Source organism: Doryrhamphus excisus, chromosome 8 (genome assembly GCF_030265055.1).
Source record: "Doryrhamphus excisus isolate RoL2022-K1 chromosome 8, RoL_Dexc_1.0, whole genome shotgun sequence".
Taxonomy (NCBI): domain Eukaryota; kingdom Metazoa; phylum Chordata; class Actinopteri; order Syngnathiformes; family Syngnathidae; genus Doryrhamphus; species Doryrhamphus excisus.
The window spans coordinates 12,778,640-12,796,462 of NC_080473.1; the positions used below are offsets into that span (position 1 = coordinate 12,778,640).

General features: G+C 39.2%; 1 protein-coding gene across 4 annotated transcripts in view; it reads right to left on the reverse strand.

Moving 5' to 3' along the window:
- Positions 1 to 3,436: 3,436 nt before the first annotated feature.
- LOC131134618 (cytoplasmic dynein 2 heavy chain 1) overlaps positions 3,437 to 17,823 on the reverse strand; it is a 68,087-nt gene continuing 53,700 nt past the window's right edge. For 3 of the 4 annotated variants that reach the window (XM_058080102.1, XM_058080101.1, XM_058080103.1), the window contains 14 exons: positions 17,304 to 17,414; positions 16,534 to 16,603; positions 16,277 to 16,362; positions 15,789 to 15,864; positions 15,463 to 15,683; positions 14,709 to 14,813; positions 13,146 to 13,262; positions 12,852 to 12,959; positions 12,269 to 12,370; positions 9,729 to 9,818; positions 6,519 to 6,628; positions 6,366 to 6,447; positions 4,138 to 4,254; positions 3,437 to 3,687 (listed from right to left, as the gene is read on the reverse strand). In XM_058080102.1, coding sequence (XP_057936085.1) covers positions 3,526 to 3,687; positions 4,138 to 4,254; positions 6,366 to 6,447; positions 6,519 to 6,628; positions 9,729 to 9,818; positions 12,269 to 12,370; positions 12,852 to 12,959; positions 13,146 to 13,262; positions 14,709 to 14,813; positions 15,463 to 15,683; positions 15,789 to 15,864; positions 16,277 to 16,362; positions 16,534 to 16,603; positions 17,304 to 17,414 — 1,557 coding nt within the window. In that variant the 3' untranslated portion in view covers positions 3,437 to 3,525. The other variant, XM_058080104.1, reaches the window with a different exon arrangement.

The window sequence follows — 17,823 nt, forward strand, 5'->3', positions numbered from 1 at the left end:
AAACCGAGGCAGAAGATATTCTGTAAAACTGGCTGACTTCCTAGTTGTCGGAAATACAGCACCGCCGTGTCGTGCTTTGTGATTGACTTTTGAATGAAGTCAAGTAGAGTTGTCCTATAGAACATCCATGATATTGACTTGGATCACTTTGGTGAGATGTACCTAATTGTGCCAAATTCTCTGAAAAACCTTTGGAAATGGCTTAAGATAGAAAAATGGTCATTCAATTCACGGGCTGGAGCTTTGGTGGACATTTCAAACTTTAAGTTGGATAAAGAAATTAGTTCTGGAGTAAGAGCGGGTTTTTTCCACCTCAGGTTCCAGGCATTAAAAAAAACAAACAAAAAAAACCCTTAAACGGTATTATGGAAAGCAGGAAGTGAACAAATGTAACAGTTACTGATTGTAATAGTACCAGATGGAGGGGTAGGATTTAATAAGCTTTGCTTCTTCCTACTCCTTTTCGACATGTGGAACGATGAACTGATTATGGGATGCACTCAATTGGAATGACAAAAATAAAATTATTTTTTTTTTTAACTTAAACTATGTTATGAAAGCAGGAAGTGAACAAATGTAACAGTTACTGATTGTAAAAGTACCAGATGGAGGGGTAGGATTTAATAAGCTTTGCTTCTTCCTACTCCTTTTGGACATGTGGAACTGTGAACTGATTATGGGATGCACTCAATTGTAATCTGATGCATGTTCAAATGAAATAAAACCATTACTATTACAATTATCAATGGCAAAGCCCTTTTTATCGGCAAAAAAGAAAAATAAATTCATGCATTCATCAATTGGAGACTTGGTTGTTGTAATGCACCCATACTGGAGTTGGTGTAAAATGTTTCCTCACTAATGCTACAAAACACGGCCATATCACTTGTCTTTTCTGTCCTTTGGCTCCTAATCCATTTTAAAGTCCCGGAATGACACTGTGCCGAATTAGTAAATAGCTGCATCCGGACAGGAACGGCTAGTTTTCACTGGTTAAAAACTAGCCCTCATCCATTTTGCATCAATTACCATACATTTGTTCAATATTCAACAGACTTAATGATGGTATACATTGATAGTAACTCATGAAGTAATTGTCAGAGGTACAGTTTAATGATGAGTATAGACGTACTTACCAAAAGTGATGGATTAGTCGACGTGAGACTGCATTGTATGTGCACACAGCGGTTCAGGTTTCTAGACGGGTGCGGCAACTGATATACACGATTTTCCTCTTCGATGAGTCCAGCACTACAAGAAAATACACTGATTCTGTTTTATAATAAGAAAATTGTATGACCGGGAAGAAAGGCTATAGAGAGGAACTATTGCAGTATTATATAATAAAAGTAAACATCCAAACAGTTGCAGAGTAATGAGCAAACAAAGTCATGCATGGAAGAAGGGAGGGAACATAAAAAGGTGGGTGGTTGCACAGAAATAACACATAACCTAAGAAAGAGTAAAACAAAGTAACTGGTGTCATTTATTACCTGTGTAGTTAAATCATCAGGCTGCATTGGGTGACTGCTGCTTCGCTATCTCAGACACCCGCACATACACACACACACACACACACACACACAGATGGTGCCATCACTGCCTACAAGTGATGCAAATCTGCGGCTGAAGACGCTGTTCCTGTTTGAGGCAATGATGCACAAAAAAATCACTGTACATTACAAAGTGCAATTACTTTTTTAAGAGATGGGGTACATATTGATAGTTTTGAGACAGATAGATCACGAGATGCTCTCATTACATGAGTGGCCCTATCCTTCTCCATCCGTCTGATCTCTCCTCCCATCCTCACTTGTCTGTGTCATCCCTATTTTTCCACTTCTGTACCATTCTGTACTCACACAGGTTTGACATAGTCTTCCTCCCTGTCTCTCCGCCTCCATCACACTTGCTCTGTGACCCAAAGGGTCATGCACCACCACACAAAATCCAATTCTATCCCCGCTTTTTTTCTTTCGGTAACATTCCCATTCATTCCACGCTGCAGTGCACACACAATACCCACTCCTTCTCCATTGCACAAGCCTGCACACATCTTGTCACACTCATCTGCACAACTGTAAACAGATGAATGAAAAAAAAAATGAAAAAAAATACTGTATATAATTCAGTCTTTTATCATAATGTGCTGCTTATGACTGTGTTATCCATTCATACATGTGTACACACAATCAGACAAGAAAACACACCCCGCAGTGTAGCTCTGTGGTCATCCATCACACCAATGACTCCACTCAACCTCAGCTCAGAGCTAATCACACAAAGGTTATAGGGACAAACTTAGCGCTACTCGATGTGTGTGTGTGTGTGTGTCAGTGAGAGAGCATCAGCCTTTACTTTAAAAAACAGTGAAGCGTTTCATGCCAGGATAGTCTGTTTCAGCACCAGTGAAAGCAGCAAAGCGAGCCCTGAGGTGTATTGTTTACTGCTCAACAGTGAGCCCAGATAGGAAAGTGTCACCGCAGTGCAGAGACACACCTACACGCAATCAAACGCATCTGTGTGCTTTGACTTTCAGGTGCCACAATTTGATTGGCATTTCAATCCAATCAATGAACTCCCTTTACACACAAAAAACACCGAAAACAATATCGCAATCCATGCCATGCTAGAGTTGGCCATGGCGTTTTGCAGGATTAGAACCGGAAGTTATATGTGTTGTTTTTTTCAAAACGTGACTCCACCCATCCATCACTTCACTATCTGGTTATTACAGTTTATCTTCTCAAGGGACAATACTATAAATATTAAACTTGGATCTAGTTTAGAATAGTCAGTGTATTGCTTGTATAGCAGCCGATTTACTATCCACTAGGTGTGTCTTAGAACAGTTGACTAGATGATTCGGATGAGTGTGATAGGACTAGCAATCTCACAGTAGAAACCTCTGAAAATGTCATGTGATCAAAATGGTACCATTCTGACTACATGGGATGTGCTTGTTTTTGTTATCAATAGCCTATTTTGATAAAAAAAAAAGTAACCTCATTTGTGTTAAAAAGGAATTGAAAATGATGTGTGTTTAACAGAAGACTTAAACACATGCAAGATGCCAATGCGTACACAAAGCGAAGCCCAGATTTGCAGTTTTGTAGTTCTTAATTTGCTCATATTGGGTCTGGTTTAACGGTCTTATACTCGTCTTATACTCGACAAGAGCTTTTGGATATTGGATTTCACAGTGCCGGAGTCTACACACACCACCTAGCTCTCGTGCAAAGTTACGAGCAAAGCTAACAGCGCACAGATTCTCCTTACCAAGCATTCTCCTATGCGACTAAGTGAATTGCTTTCTGTGTCACTAAATTAATAAATCAATTATTAAATACATTTATTTGTTTATGTGAGTGTTTTAGCTTTTTTCTTTGAGGTGGAAAAAGTTGCAAATGAAATGTGTTTACGTGTAGGGATCGCATACAGAAGAATATCATCTTTATTAGCGAAAAAAATATATACAATGAGGAAAATAAACTCTCCAACATACATGTAGTCCAAGAAGCTGTGTCATTGTTGTTTAAGAAAAAGGGCGGCACCGGTCTGTATCCACTGGCTGGGGTTGCTTCTGCAGGGCACGCTGATGTGCGTGACTACCTTCACCCTCTCAGAGCTACGGTACAGAGGAAGCCAGATGTTCTCCTCCGAAGCAGCCTGGTCAGCAGTAGAATTCTACGAGTGAGCATGAAACGCAGATGATGACTGACATCTTTCTAGCTCGGAACACAAACACAGAGAGAGTGCAGATCCGCGGCAGGGTTCAAACATCTGTCACCTGCCAAGTCAATGAGTCAGCTTCTGACATCCTGGACCTTTGAACCAAAAAGCAGCCAATCCAGAATTTATATTGGAACCCGGAAAACAAAGTTTAAGAAGATCCTAAATAAGCACAATATGATACAACCAGGCTGCATGGTGTGGGAGTGGTTAACATGCAGGCCACACAGCTAGGATACTTGAGTTCGATTCCACCCCCGGCTATCTCTGTGTGGAGTTTGCATGTTCTCAGCTTTTTTTAATATGTTGGTTATGTTGCGTGCATGCCTGTCCGTGTGCATGGAGGACCCAAGGACGGTACGATTATATTCATCTATTCAATGTTCAGCACTTTGGCACGCATACCTGCGGAACCCAGGCCATGTAGCAGAGAGGCACAGCTGACACACCGGGGGAATCATGCTGGTTTTCACAAAGATGGACACCGTCAAAACTACAACCTTCCAGCTGTAGACCGCCCACCTAAATGAAAGAGATTTGTGGAGAAAAAATGTGCAAATAAATAAAAATCACTTTTCTTGTGTTTGTTAGTTATCAGACTAGTCTGGTTCTAGCTGGAAGAAGTGATCGTCTTACAATCAAAAGAACACTTTTTTTGCACTTGGCTGAGGTACCAAAAAAGAAACTATGAAGAAAAGATAAGAAGAGAAGGAAGCAGGTTGTATGGAAAAGTGAAGAAAGTTGCAAAAAGAATACAAAGAATGAAGCAGATAAAAGTCCAAAAACTGAGGAGAAAACATCCACATCCACATGCGCATGAACCCACATGTTATTTTTACTGATCATGTTTGTGTGAATGCATTCAGTCCACTGACTCAGAGATTTTCCACAGCAGCCCAGACAATAGAAGGAACTCTGGCATCAAGCCAGACGTACAAAGACAACTACTAAATCACCATAATCTGGCTGAGAGAAATAAGGGGAAGAGAGACAAATCTAGACAAAGCTACATTGTATGCGCATGTGTGTGTGTGTGTGTGTCTCAGCAAAGGAGCACAACAATTATATCCTCAATGTCTTCCTCTGTGCAGTCGCAGCTTACGGCACCCACATTCCTCTCATCTCTGTCTGTACACTTAAAACACGTTGCGTCATTACAAAAATGGTTAAAAACATTGAGATCATGAATGTTTTCAACAGTGAAATGCCCAAAGTTATTTGAGGCAAAGTTGCACAATCAGAAGAACACATTAACTTATCAAATATTGACATATCAATCAAACTAACATAGGTGGCTTATTGTAACAATATAATAATTCTAAGACATGATGTTAGATTACATTTCACACTGCGTGGAGATTGGCTACTGAGCCAGCAAAGCCGACGTGCCATGGCTGAGATCAAGTGGAAAAAAGGTTCTCCTCTCATTCCGTGTGGAAGTGGTAAGTTTTTTTTCTTTTTTTCTTTCTTTTTTTTTTCTTTGCCCTTCCCCAGGCTGCACGGTGGTCGAGTGGTTAGCGCGCAGACCTCACAGCTAGGAGACTTGGGTTCAATTCCACCCTCTGCCATCTCTGTGCGGAGTTTGCATGTTCTCCCCGTGCATGCGTGGGTTATCTCCGGGTACTCCGGTTTCCTCCCACATTCCAAAAACATGCTAGGTTAATTGGCCACTCCAAATTGTCCATAGGTATGAATGTGAGTGTGAATGGTTGTTTGTCTATATGTGCCCGGTGATTGGCTGGCCACCAGTCCAGGGTGTACCCCGCCTCTCGCCGGAAGACAGCTGGAATAGGCTCCAGCACCCCCGCGACCCTCGTGAGGATAAGCGGTAGAAAATGAATGAATGAATGCCCTTCCCCACATTTGAAACACTTTACCTACAGAATGAGTAAATTGCAGAGGCTAACTATTTAGCTCGGTAGCTTGCTCTGCTAGCGGCAGTCAGTGATCCCATAGAATGCGTAATGGGATGTAAACAAAGAATAATAGGAGTGACTATTGGGGTGTGGTTTCATGTCTACAGGGCTATAATAGTGTTAAATTCTGTATTTACAAAGTCAGAAACAGGTTTTCTCTGTTACAACTGCAAAAATATTTTGTTTATTAATATTGAATCATCGGATTCAGTTATCGTGGTTGGGTTTGGAACCAATTAACCTCAATAAACAAGGGACAAAATGCATAGAACATGCTTAGAAAAACTTAAATGTTGCTAGTGAAAGCACAAAGCTGATTTTCTTAAATACATGTAACTTATTAACATATTGGATTGACTTTAGCCTGTTTTTTTTTAACAAAATGAAACATCAAAATGCCCATGCACATGCTTAGATTTTTTAGGATGCAGCCCTCAGTGGACAAATTGAGGGCTATGACATGACAATGTTGGAAAAAAAAATAAAAAAATTGAAATATCTTTCTAATCGATGTGTACCTCATACTGGAAGAGTTCAGTAGCAGTTTAGTAAGGCATTGCTTTAATTGAAAAACACGTCTACAGCACCAAATGTACCACGTTTTTCATGAAACATACTAAATACTGAGAGTGATATTTTACACTACAATAAATAATCCAAATCACTCCTGTAATATAATGCATTTATGTCGATTCTGTGTGTCTGCTTTCATTGTACCTTGACTTGAAGCATCGCTCCAACAATGGGACTCCTCCATGATGATGCAAACACCAAACTGTCCATAGAACAACCCAAAGATCTAAAACCACAAGCAGAGATTACCAACTACCTTTTCTGCTTCTTTGTAGAACAAGGTCACACAAATCCTACCTGGCAGTCTCCTGTCTTAGAGCATTGAGGAAGGTATCAGGGTGGAAGAGCTCCGACAGATCCAACGTGTCCGACAGAAGAGCTTGCTTGCCTGCACGTTCCACCCAACCCTGTGTAGTCACATGTATGTTTGAGGTGTATGTTGAGGACACCAACGTCCAATTAATCTCATTAAATGTGCATCCTTGAATCAAAATACAGTTTTTGAGCACCACTTTTATCAAAGATTCCGCTGCTTCTCCAATCTCTTTTTCTTCTATCACTACCAAAAAGGCAACTATTTAGTACTACTTCAATAGGACAGCACTGCAGTTCACATTGCCCACTTTGCCCACTCCACTCTGTATGTTACCCTAATCCAACAGAGAACATATAGAGATGGATGGATAGCAGGGAAGTTTACAAAAATGAGTTCAGACATCAGTTTCAGACAATGGATGCCATCCGTGAAGCCATCTTTTCCACCTGGAGCAACGTCACACTATGCTCCTGGAAACACTGCCATCAAGCATGCCCAAAACACATTAATGACGCAACTACTCATTATTGAGTTCTTAATTTCTATTTTATCTGGTTTTGGGTTGATGAAAAGCCTATTTTCTTTTGTCGCTATTTGTTTATTGTGATACAGAAGAAGAGATTGGAGAAGCAACACTAGATAAACAAGGTCAGGTCCTAAAGAGTTAAGCCTCAGTCTTGTTTTGCATTTGATCAGATCAGGAGTGTGTGTGTGTACAGTATATACGGCTTGATTCTTTTCCAAGTGATGTTGCTGAGTCGGCACGGTCCATTTTGAGACCCAGAGCCAAACTTATAATGATAGAAGTCTATCACGTTTAAGCTTTTATCCTTGGGCGATAACCTTAAGATTGGAATTGTGATTGGTTCTAACACATCTTATTCTTCTACCCTTACCGTGAGATGGTAGATTTAGAGCAAAAAAAACTAAAGAAAATACCACAAAATAAGCTGACATTAAACCTTAAACTGTATTATGGAAAGCAGGAAGTGAACAAATGTAACACTGATTGTAAAAGTACCAGATGGAGGGGTAGGATTTAATAAGCTTTGCTTCTTCCTACTCCTTTTGGACATGTGGAACTGGGAACTGATTATGGGATGCACTCAATTGTAATCTGATGCATGTTCAAATGAAATAAAACCATTACCATTACAGATGTAAATTCAATTCAATACAGGAATAAAGATACATGGAGATGAGCATTTCGACAGATATGACTAATAACTCACAAATTAATGCACACCCACATAAAACAAAGCACAGAGTGCACACACTGACAAATATGATAAAAAAAAAGATTTGCAATGCATCTAGTCAATGTGTGCCTTGAGATACATGTGAGTTTTTATGTGCTTATAAGATGATGTTGTGCATAGAGGGTGGACCCAACCAGCAGCAAGTTATGGCTTCCTTCACCTTTTCTACCACTGATGAGCCAACATGGTATGCCGCAATCATTTAGTTGAGAAGAGCGTACTGTAAATAGATATTTAGGGCCAGTACTACTTCAAGACAGACACACAAGGCCAGCTGGAGTGCAAGAAGGTTAGCAGATAGTGAAGAAACAATGATGCCAAGCTCTCTTTCTCACACTCAAAATTGAATGTGCAGGCAGACAAGAGAGCGGACAGATAGACACAGACAGAAGGCTCAGCCTCACACGGATAATGAAATGCATGGCATTCGCATGGACATAAATATTTCTCAACACACGCAAGAGTGTGTGTGTGTCTACTCGAGGCTGCCCGAACATATTGAGGTAGGCGTATATTCTGACACGATCGTGAGGAGACAGAGCCAGATCCTTTATTTCCTGGCATGAGCCTAAGGCGGACATGTCTTTTATATGAAACTCTACTTGCACCTTTTGAAAAACTCAATTGTAAAATGCCTACAACTGGTTTAGTGATTTCTATTTATTAAACTGACTATCACAAAATATATTGCAGGGCTTTTATGCTGGCACAAGTCACATGACACAAAAAGAATATTTCAATCCATACAGGGATTTGTGTATTTTGTGCACAAATATATTTAAACTATAACAATTGTGATTTATCATCTAATCTAGATTTTACTAATGTATTTTAATACTGTATTTTCCGGACTATAAGTCACACTTTTTTTTATAGGTTGGCTGTTCCTGCGACTTATACTCCAGAGCGACCGTTACTGTACTTAAAACTGTTTGTTATGTTAAATAACCACTGGACACCTTTTCTGTTCATGTTTATTTTTAGTGTAGCTGAATAACCATTGTGTTAGCATATCTTACACATATTCAGCCTGTTCTCTATTCTTTTATTAATGTTAGAACTCGCCTTCCAAGATGACGTAATGTCTGTTTTGGTCAAGTAGTTTGTAAAATAAATTCTGGAGTATAGAAAATGCAGCTTATACTCCAGTGCGACTTATGTATGGGTTTTTTTCTACCTAATTATGCATTTTTGGCCTTGTGCGACTCATATTCCAGAGCGACTTATAGTCCAGAAAATACGGTCATTTTAATAATTATATTATTAATTTCTTTTAGTCCATATTTAATTTATTGCAGGCATATTGATTTACTTGTATGTACTCTATGCTTTCATAAGCACGTTAAGAATGTTACTAAAACAGCATTTTTTTTCCATCGGCCTATTCTTTCCTGGTCCATGCATTTGTCACGTCGCTCCTTGATTACTGTAATGTGCTGCTCTCTGGTCTTCTGATGTCTAGTTTGAAAAGTCTGCAGTTAGAACTAAATGATGCAACACAACTCCGTACCAAGACAAGTACATTTCTCCAGTACTAGCCAGCTTGCACTGGCTCCCAGTCCATTTAAGATGTGACGTTAACGCCCTGTTACTTGTCTTGTCTACAAAATATTACATGAGTTGGCACCTTCCTATCTGATTGACTTAATTGTACCCTATGCTCCGTATAGAAACCTACGCTCACAACACGCCGGTCTTTTGACGATCCCGAGAGCCAGAAAGAAGCATGCGGGCTTAGAGCCTTTTCTATTCGGGCTGCGACCACAGTCCAGACTCAAGACTTTTGTCTCTTTGTCTTCCGACCGTGTCCATAAAAATGACATGCATCATGGGCATCAATGACACCATCCAAAAAATAGACTTTCTATCTAATGGATGGTGTACCTTATGGGTGGTGAGTATAAACAACAGATCGATTGTACTGTTTGTTACCTGTAAGGCAAGCGCACGCATGACTACAGCTCCTAAGTACTGCATTGGCTCTTCTGGTCCCTCCCACATATTTTGCCATGTCAAAGGACACTATAGGAAAGGGGGAAAACAAGCAAGTTATTTAAACACGTTTGCTACTTCCACAGCAATAAATATAAAAGAAAGCTACATGCTTCAGTTGTTGTGTGTCCAAATGAATACACATCTTTTGCTCATTTTTGCTGTCAGTGCAAAAAACTACATAGCGCAGCACGAAATCTAATTCACTGAGCTGCATTAAAGCCATCCCTCAGGGTAAAGTAGCTCATGTCTACCCAAAAAGTTGCTTGGATTAGTCCCTTGGCTGTGTTTTACATAAAAAGTGAAGCAGATTTGAAAAGTCAGTACATTGTGATGTGTGCAATTTCCGGCATGCACGTATAGTGTGATGGAGTAACTGAAAAGATAATGGAGGACAGGAGGACTGGCTGCGCATACAAAAGTACAGACTGAGCATCTGACCTTTATTGAGCTTCAGAAAAAGCCTCTCTCATCTTATCTGCGAATTTACAGATGTATATACAGATGTATGTATAATTCTAACAAAGCTTATGTGGTGCTGTAACAATGGATCGGTGGATGCTTATGTTCAAAGGTGTCACTGGTTGTTCATAAGATAATTAGTGTGAAGCACATCTAAAAGAGTATCATGCCTAAATCCGCAGTCAATAATCACTAAATAAGTCATAATGTAAAACATACAAATATGTAATATTAAGGTTCCTGTTCCTAAGAAAAATACATCAGTGGCCCGACGGAAGCAACAACTCCTACTTTGAGTAAGTGGCGGAATGCTGAATATTCAAATGCTATTTTTATCACAGATAAGCATCACGACACCAGGTCATTACACCTACAGCGGGGGTGTCCAAGCGCATACGGAAAAATATGCACTGGGCCACTTTTTGTAATATACATTTTTAATACATTTTGTAATAAATACCTATAATAGAGTGCGATATATAATACTACACTTTATACCTTATTATTAAGGGTGTCACGATAGACTCACAATATTGGGTTCCCATAGACAAGACAAAAGACACCGGTGTCAAATATTTTGATGAAAGTCATATGATTGTGATCGATTGAGACAAATCTTAAGTAAATGTAAAAAAAAAATCAAATGTATAATTACTACATCTTCTGCATGGACATAAACAGTTGAACTTCAATGGAAAAAAACCTGGCAAGCAAACAACATTGTGAGCACTGAGGTAGGTAGGATTGCAAGGTTTATAGTGTAGGGTTCCAATTCCTTCTCGTACACTGCCACTTCCATACATATGAATATGAATTGAATGAATCGATTGTGACAAATCTCAAGTAACTTTGATCAAATGTCAAGTCAAACCATTGTCCAAAATAATTTAGAGAAGACAAACATGAGAAAAAAATAAATAAAAATAAAAAATACTTTCCATAGCCCTCATAAAGGGAAAAATAACTTGATAATCACAACGAAAATTTATTATTCCCTTAATGAGGGCTATGGAAAGTATTTTTTATTTTTTTCTCATGTTTGTCTTCTCTAAATTATTTTGGACAATGCTTTGTATAATTACTATATCTTCTGCGTGGACATAAACAGTTGAACTTCAATGAAAAAAACTTGGCAAGCAAACAACATTGTGAGCACTGAGGTAGGTAGGATTGCAAGGTTTATAGTGTAGGATTCCAATTCCTTCTCGCACACTGCCACTTCCATACGCGTATTAACATTCACAGTAGCGCTGCCATTATTACTGGCCTGTGCCCGTGAGACAGCTTTGCTCTTAAACAAGACATATCATCACGTTTTAATCTTGCGTGATTCTGTGATTGCCCGTTACATGAAGTTGTGATGGTGCTTCAAGATGTAGACTGAATATTTATTCTTTACACCCTTTCCAAAGAAAAGTGGGAACCCTGAACTGGTCACCAGTCAACCACTAATTTTATTCTTTGCATTTATCCAGTTTTTCTCAGCAGACACTCTGAGAGCCAGTACCAGAAACAATAAATAAATAGTAGTACATACTAGCATGCACCCTGATTGGAATTTGATGCCTGGTCCCCTTGGACTAAGAACCAGCATCATACCCACTGAGCTATCCGAGTCGCTTGCAAGTGCTGCATGAATGGTTTCATTATTTGGCTAATGTTTGGTGGCCTATTGAGGACTCCAGCTGTTTAGGCTTTTGTTTTAACATTAATAATGCTTAGAAGTCAACACTTGTTGTCTGTGCATGAGAAGGCTTTAATGGGTTCATGTCGGTAATGTTAAACTTCATTTAGTCAAGCATTTTCACATCTAATCTGAAACTGGAAACCCAGCTGACCTTCGCTAAGAGGCGGTGTACACCCTGAACTGATCACCAATCAACCACTGGGCTAATTTTATTCTTTACACAACTTGTCAGAATCTGTGTCAAATGAAATGATGCATTAAAAAACATAAACATATAAGCATTTCACTCATACCACATTTAAGCCCATATGTCTTTTTGAGCTCAACTTACCTCTTGATTGAGCAAGGCAGTTGCCAGTTTTTGGACCTTAGGAGTGAGAAGTTCAGTGCCTCGAATCACTTTGCTGAGGGCAGCTAAAGACTGGTGGATACTCTGTGACAACAATGGCAGTTTAGTGCACATACTGGACCACATTTTCAAATGTCAATCAAGCCAATGACCGTTCAGATGTTTCAGTCTTGAATGTCATAACAAGCGATCGGCTGAAATTGGGCCAGACCAATTAATTATCAGTGGAAGTATTCAGCATTTTGACACATATCTGCAATGGCTGATAATAGATCAAAAGCTTAGTATTATATATGCTTAGTATATTTCACACAATATGTCTGCATACCTTACATAAATGCAGGAACTAAATAAATATCTGGTCATAGTTCACATACAATATCAAAAGTTAAAAGTCCAAGAGTTTACTATTCAAAATTTTGTCGCTAATATTTTCACTTTTACTGCTTCTACTGTTATCGGCCTCCTTGAGTATTAAAAATCGGTATTGGTATCGGTAATGAAGAAAACATATGGGTCGATATCTAGTCAGAACGCACAATTCCTTTCTGCATTTAGTACATACCTGAACCAAACGAATGGCATTGAACTGTTCGAGAACAATAAATGACTGTACTGGTGACCCACGATGATCTGTAGGTGGTGTGACCTTCTGTTGGATCAGCGTAGAACCCTGAAAAACAGAGGGTCGGCAAACAGAAACAGTTTTGAACGTTCAAAGGGCATCAGGTAATGCATTGGCACACCAACAAGAGGCAGTGTCTATAAAACCCATGAATAGACAGAAGAATACAAGAGTTAAATAAATGCCTGTCAATTTCCAATTAGTATTTGTAAAAACAAATGATAATACTCAAACCTTGTTGAGTTTTTTCCACAAGTTGAGGATGGGTGACAGTCCATGAGACCAGAGATCCCTGTCAAACTTGGACCCTGTTGCCACCGAGCGGCTTATGACACGAAGTTGTGAAATCACCTGTCAAACAATGATTAACAAATTAATATTGTTTGCATTGTTCCTCATACAAGGATAATATAAGAACAGAAAGAAGAAAAAAACACTTTATGGCCAAATTCATTCACTGAGCATGTTTGAATAAGACAAATGACTGGAAAATACTGGAAAAATACAATTTATACGGAGCATAGATTCGAATTTGCAGGGACATAACCATGAATACAAGTCGCAGGAGATCCTTCCACACCTCATCAAACATGCTTACATGCTTGAGAGGAACGTATAAAGAGGGCCGTATAGTAGAGTCACAAAAAATAAAAACAAGATGTGTGTTAATGTGAATGTGTATGTGAGGAAGACAAGAGTGTGTGATGAATGGCTTGCATTAGGTTGAGGCGAACCCCTTAAAAACACCTGCTTTATCTTCACTGCTTGGCTTGATGAAGTGTGTGTCCCTATATCTCTGCATGCATGCGTGTGTGTGTGTGCACATGTGACTGTTTGCACTAAATCCTTCATTTGTCCCTTCAATTTCTCTCTGAATACAAAATACCTAATATGACTTGATCTGAGGAATTTATCTAATTCATGAATAAATAAATAAAAAATCAAGTTTACTTTCACTCATTCATTTTCTACCGCTTATCCTTAGACTGGTGGCCAGCCAATCACAGGGCACATATAGACAAACAACCATTCACCCTCACAATTTGGAGTCGCTAATTAACCTAGCATGTTTTTGGAATGTGGGAGGAAACCGGAGTACCCGGAGAAAACCCACGCATGCACGGGGAGAACATGCAAACTCCACACAGAGGGTGGAATTGAACCCGGGTCTCCTAGCTGTGAGGTCTGCGCGCTAACCACACGACCGCCGTGCAGCCCCAAGTTTACTTTCATCATTACCAAAAATGGCACATATTATTTCATGTTATGGGATGTACCCTTTGTGTGCATGAAATCCACTTTTATCTGTCGTTCCACAATACCGCTGAACATTGTATTACTTATGAAAATGTCATTATCTTTATTGTGGAGATTATTTAATAACAAGCTGACACGGTAATAACATAAAGCTTGCCTGATTCAGACACAACAGACGTTTGACTGATTGGATTACTCTGCAAACTGCAAATGTGATGTTATAAATGTTGTGTCTCTACATGGGGACTTTGATCTAATAGCAAGGTAGAAAAAAAAAAAAAAAACAGACGGCTGTTTGTTTTGAGACTACTGTTTGTTGTTGCTATGCTGCATTGCTGCACTGCATCATTCCAAGGGCTTCCTGATGCTGGAGATAAAGCAAAGGTGTGCCTTATGTTGTAGCCAGAGAGTGTCGATGACAATACAACTGAACACAAAATGCAGTTTTTAAAATAAACTTATTATTATTATTACAGGGAGAAAATATATCCAAACCTCCATGGCAAGAATGTGTGTGTCCGTGTGTGTTTAGTTACACACCTGCGAGCTGATGATCCTCTGTGAGGTTCTTTCTATGTTAGCGGGCAGTCCAAAGAATACAGGCCTGTCATCCTCTGGGAGATTCTCGATGACACCACGGTAATCCTGGGAGTGGACAGACATAAAAGTATCCCCACGGGAAACAAAAAAAGACAAAATGTCATATATGAATATTCTTAAGTAAGATGTGAAACTCATTTGTTATGTGGGAGAATAGACTGAAATGATCTTGATTGCTGTTTCATAACTTGACACAATCGTCCACTAACAATATGTACTTTGCAATAAAAAATGACTCACATAGTGGAAGATGAACTCCCACTTAAAACTAGTTGTTACTTTCTTTGCATATTGAAAATTCACACAAAAGATTCCCACATTGACTTTCTATTTCCTTGCCAAACGGGGAGCCAATTTTAAGTGGTGAACACAACATGCACTTGCAAAACCAGCAAGAAGTCTGAGTCATTGATAAGCCAGGGTGGCCACTAGCATTTCATTTCATTCAAATACTTTTTGCTTTGCTCATGCAGCAGAGTTCATTTAAGATGCACAGACACTAAATTGCAGATTTTGCTTCCCGAAGCAAAGATTGAAGTGCTCCTTTTTAAATATTTGTCTGTAGCAAAAATTATTTTTGGAATACCTAAAGGAGACGTTACATAAGATTAGTGCTTCACATAGAGCACACACACATGCTGGAATCTGTAAATTAAAATGTGTGTGTGTGTGTTGTGTAATCCTCTCAAACTACCAGAATGCAGCAAGAATTTGGAAGGCTGATCTGAGATGGAAGAAAGCGTGCCCCTTTGCTCTTTCCCTGCCCGGCTGAGAGGGAAGATAAGAGTCGTGCGGAGAAAAACTGCTCCAGGTAGGAGCGTAAGATGCGGAGGTCAGATGGGTTGTCGATGCGTCCGCCATAGATGGCGCTTTCCAAGAGACCATGGACAAACTCCCACTGGAAAGGTTTACCTCCTGCGGGATATCAGAAGAAACAAGAGAAAAGCTATCATACAGTACATAGTACTGTAAGTGAAATCTGTAATGAGTTAATCGGTACCATTTTAAGATGGCTCTTACCTTCAAATAGCCTATCAATGATGTCAAAACCAGCACGCAGGTCTGATAAGGAAAACTCATAGAACTTAGTCCAACCCTAAAAGCACAGGTGGGTAAAGAAATTTATTGTGATTAATTAATTACAGTTTTAATTTCATTTTTAATCTCTGTTTCTGTATGCAAGTTATGTTTTTATAAAAACAACAGACAGTCAAGGAGCCACTTCGGGGAAGGGTAAGGTGAGGAGCTGCGAGGAGACATGGAAAATGGAGAAGCATGTGAGTTGTCGGTCCAATGAATGGGAAATGTATATATTTGAAAGATACCCAAATGGGTATACAGCTGAAGTACTGCTGTTTCCCATTATCAGTACTCATGGCAAAGATAATATAGTGTGTTCATGTTTGCAGGTAATTTTGAAAAATGCACTAAATTGAAGTGCATTTGACAGAATTGGAGGAACTTTGACCATTGAAGTAGTTAACGGTATGTGTGCGTGAGTTTCTTACCTGTGGTATGTAGTTGCGTCTCTCTTGACAGACAGCATGAAACCAGGCCAGACAGAAGAGAGACTGGGCACGGGCCAGTTTTCCGCCTAAACCAAAGCAATTGGCTCCTCCATTAACATCGTCAATAATGTTATAACAATCTTTGGATATCATTTTCTAATGTGAAATGTAAAATACATCCAACATAAAATGCAATGAACTCATATAAATCTGTAACGTCACTTAAAACTGAAATTGTAAATGAGAAGCGAGCGGACCTTTACTGATGTGCTCCGGAGACCAGGATTCATAAGTCCTCAACAGGTTCCTCTTCAGCCCAGGAGGATCCTACAAAATATACACATGTATAATGATAAAAAAGAAAAGAAAAATGATTCAGGAACATTAGTTTGTGCTTCACAAAATATGCATGATGCATTATTAATAGCATGGTGTCACATAAAGTTGACAAAAAAATATCAAATTAAAGCTGCTGCCTCTCAAATGTACTACAGGCATATATACGTACATGTAAACTTAACACACACACATATTAATTATGTTTTTTGACATGTAATGATACCAGTTTGACAAAGTCAAAGCCATCATCGACGTGAATAAAAATAGTTTGTTACTTCTCAGAGACTGAAAATTTGTTAGTCAATTGCTTATTTTCTCTGATCATATATACTATATCCTGTAACATGAGTGTAATGATGACTATAGGGTTGTTATTCTATGTTTAGAGGGCTCTAATAATGTTAAAAACTACATGTAGAATCATATGTGAGCAGGTTTTCTAATGTCTACCAACCAAAATATTCCATTTTTTTTTGTGGAAATTCATTTATCACAGTCTGGTCTGCAATTAAATGTGATAAACGAGTGATGACTGTACACCAAATTAGTTTGCTTGCAGCTACAAATTTGATTTTGTTTTTCTATAACACACCCCATTCGCTCATTTAGCCGTGAAAAAATGACTAGAGTGAAATATTATAAGTGCATCCACTATAAAGGGTTTGAAGAAGTACATTCAAAAGTGTACCTCATAAGTGATCTTGAGGCTGGACTGCAGCAGTATGGGAGGGAATCTCGGGTGAACCTCTGATGTCATCCAAAACCGGAAGCCTTCTTTGGGACGAAGTGCATTTAGCTCCTGTGAAAGGTGTTGGCACACATTCAGTCACACTTGGTCCAGGATGTGTGATAGTGGACTGAACACACTGTAATGTGAGGTCACAACTTTTTAAAGTTACCCATGTCAGACACCCACCCACAAAATATAGCGAGGACTACTACTATTATTATGACTCATTTGGAAAAGTGTGCATATTATGCAAGCTCAATAATTTTTTAGTTGTTTAGTTGTTCATTCATTCATTCATTTTCTACCGCTTTTCCTCACAAGGGGGGTGCTGGAGCCTATCCCAGCTGTCCTCGGGCGAGAGGCAGGGTACACCCTGGACTGGTCGCCAGCCAATCACAGGGCACATATAGACAAACAACCATTCACACTCACATTCATACCTATGGACAATTTGGAGTGGCCAATTAACCTAGCATGT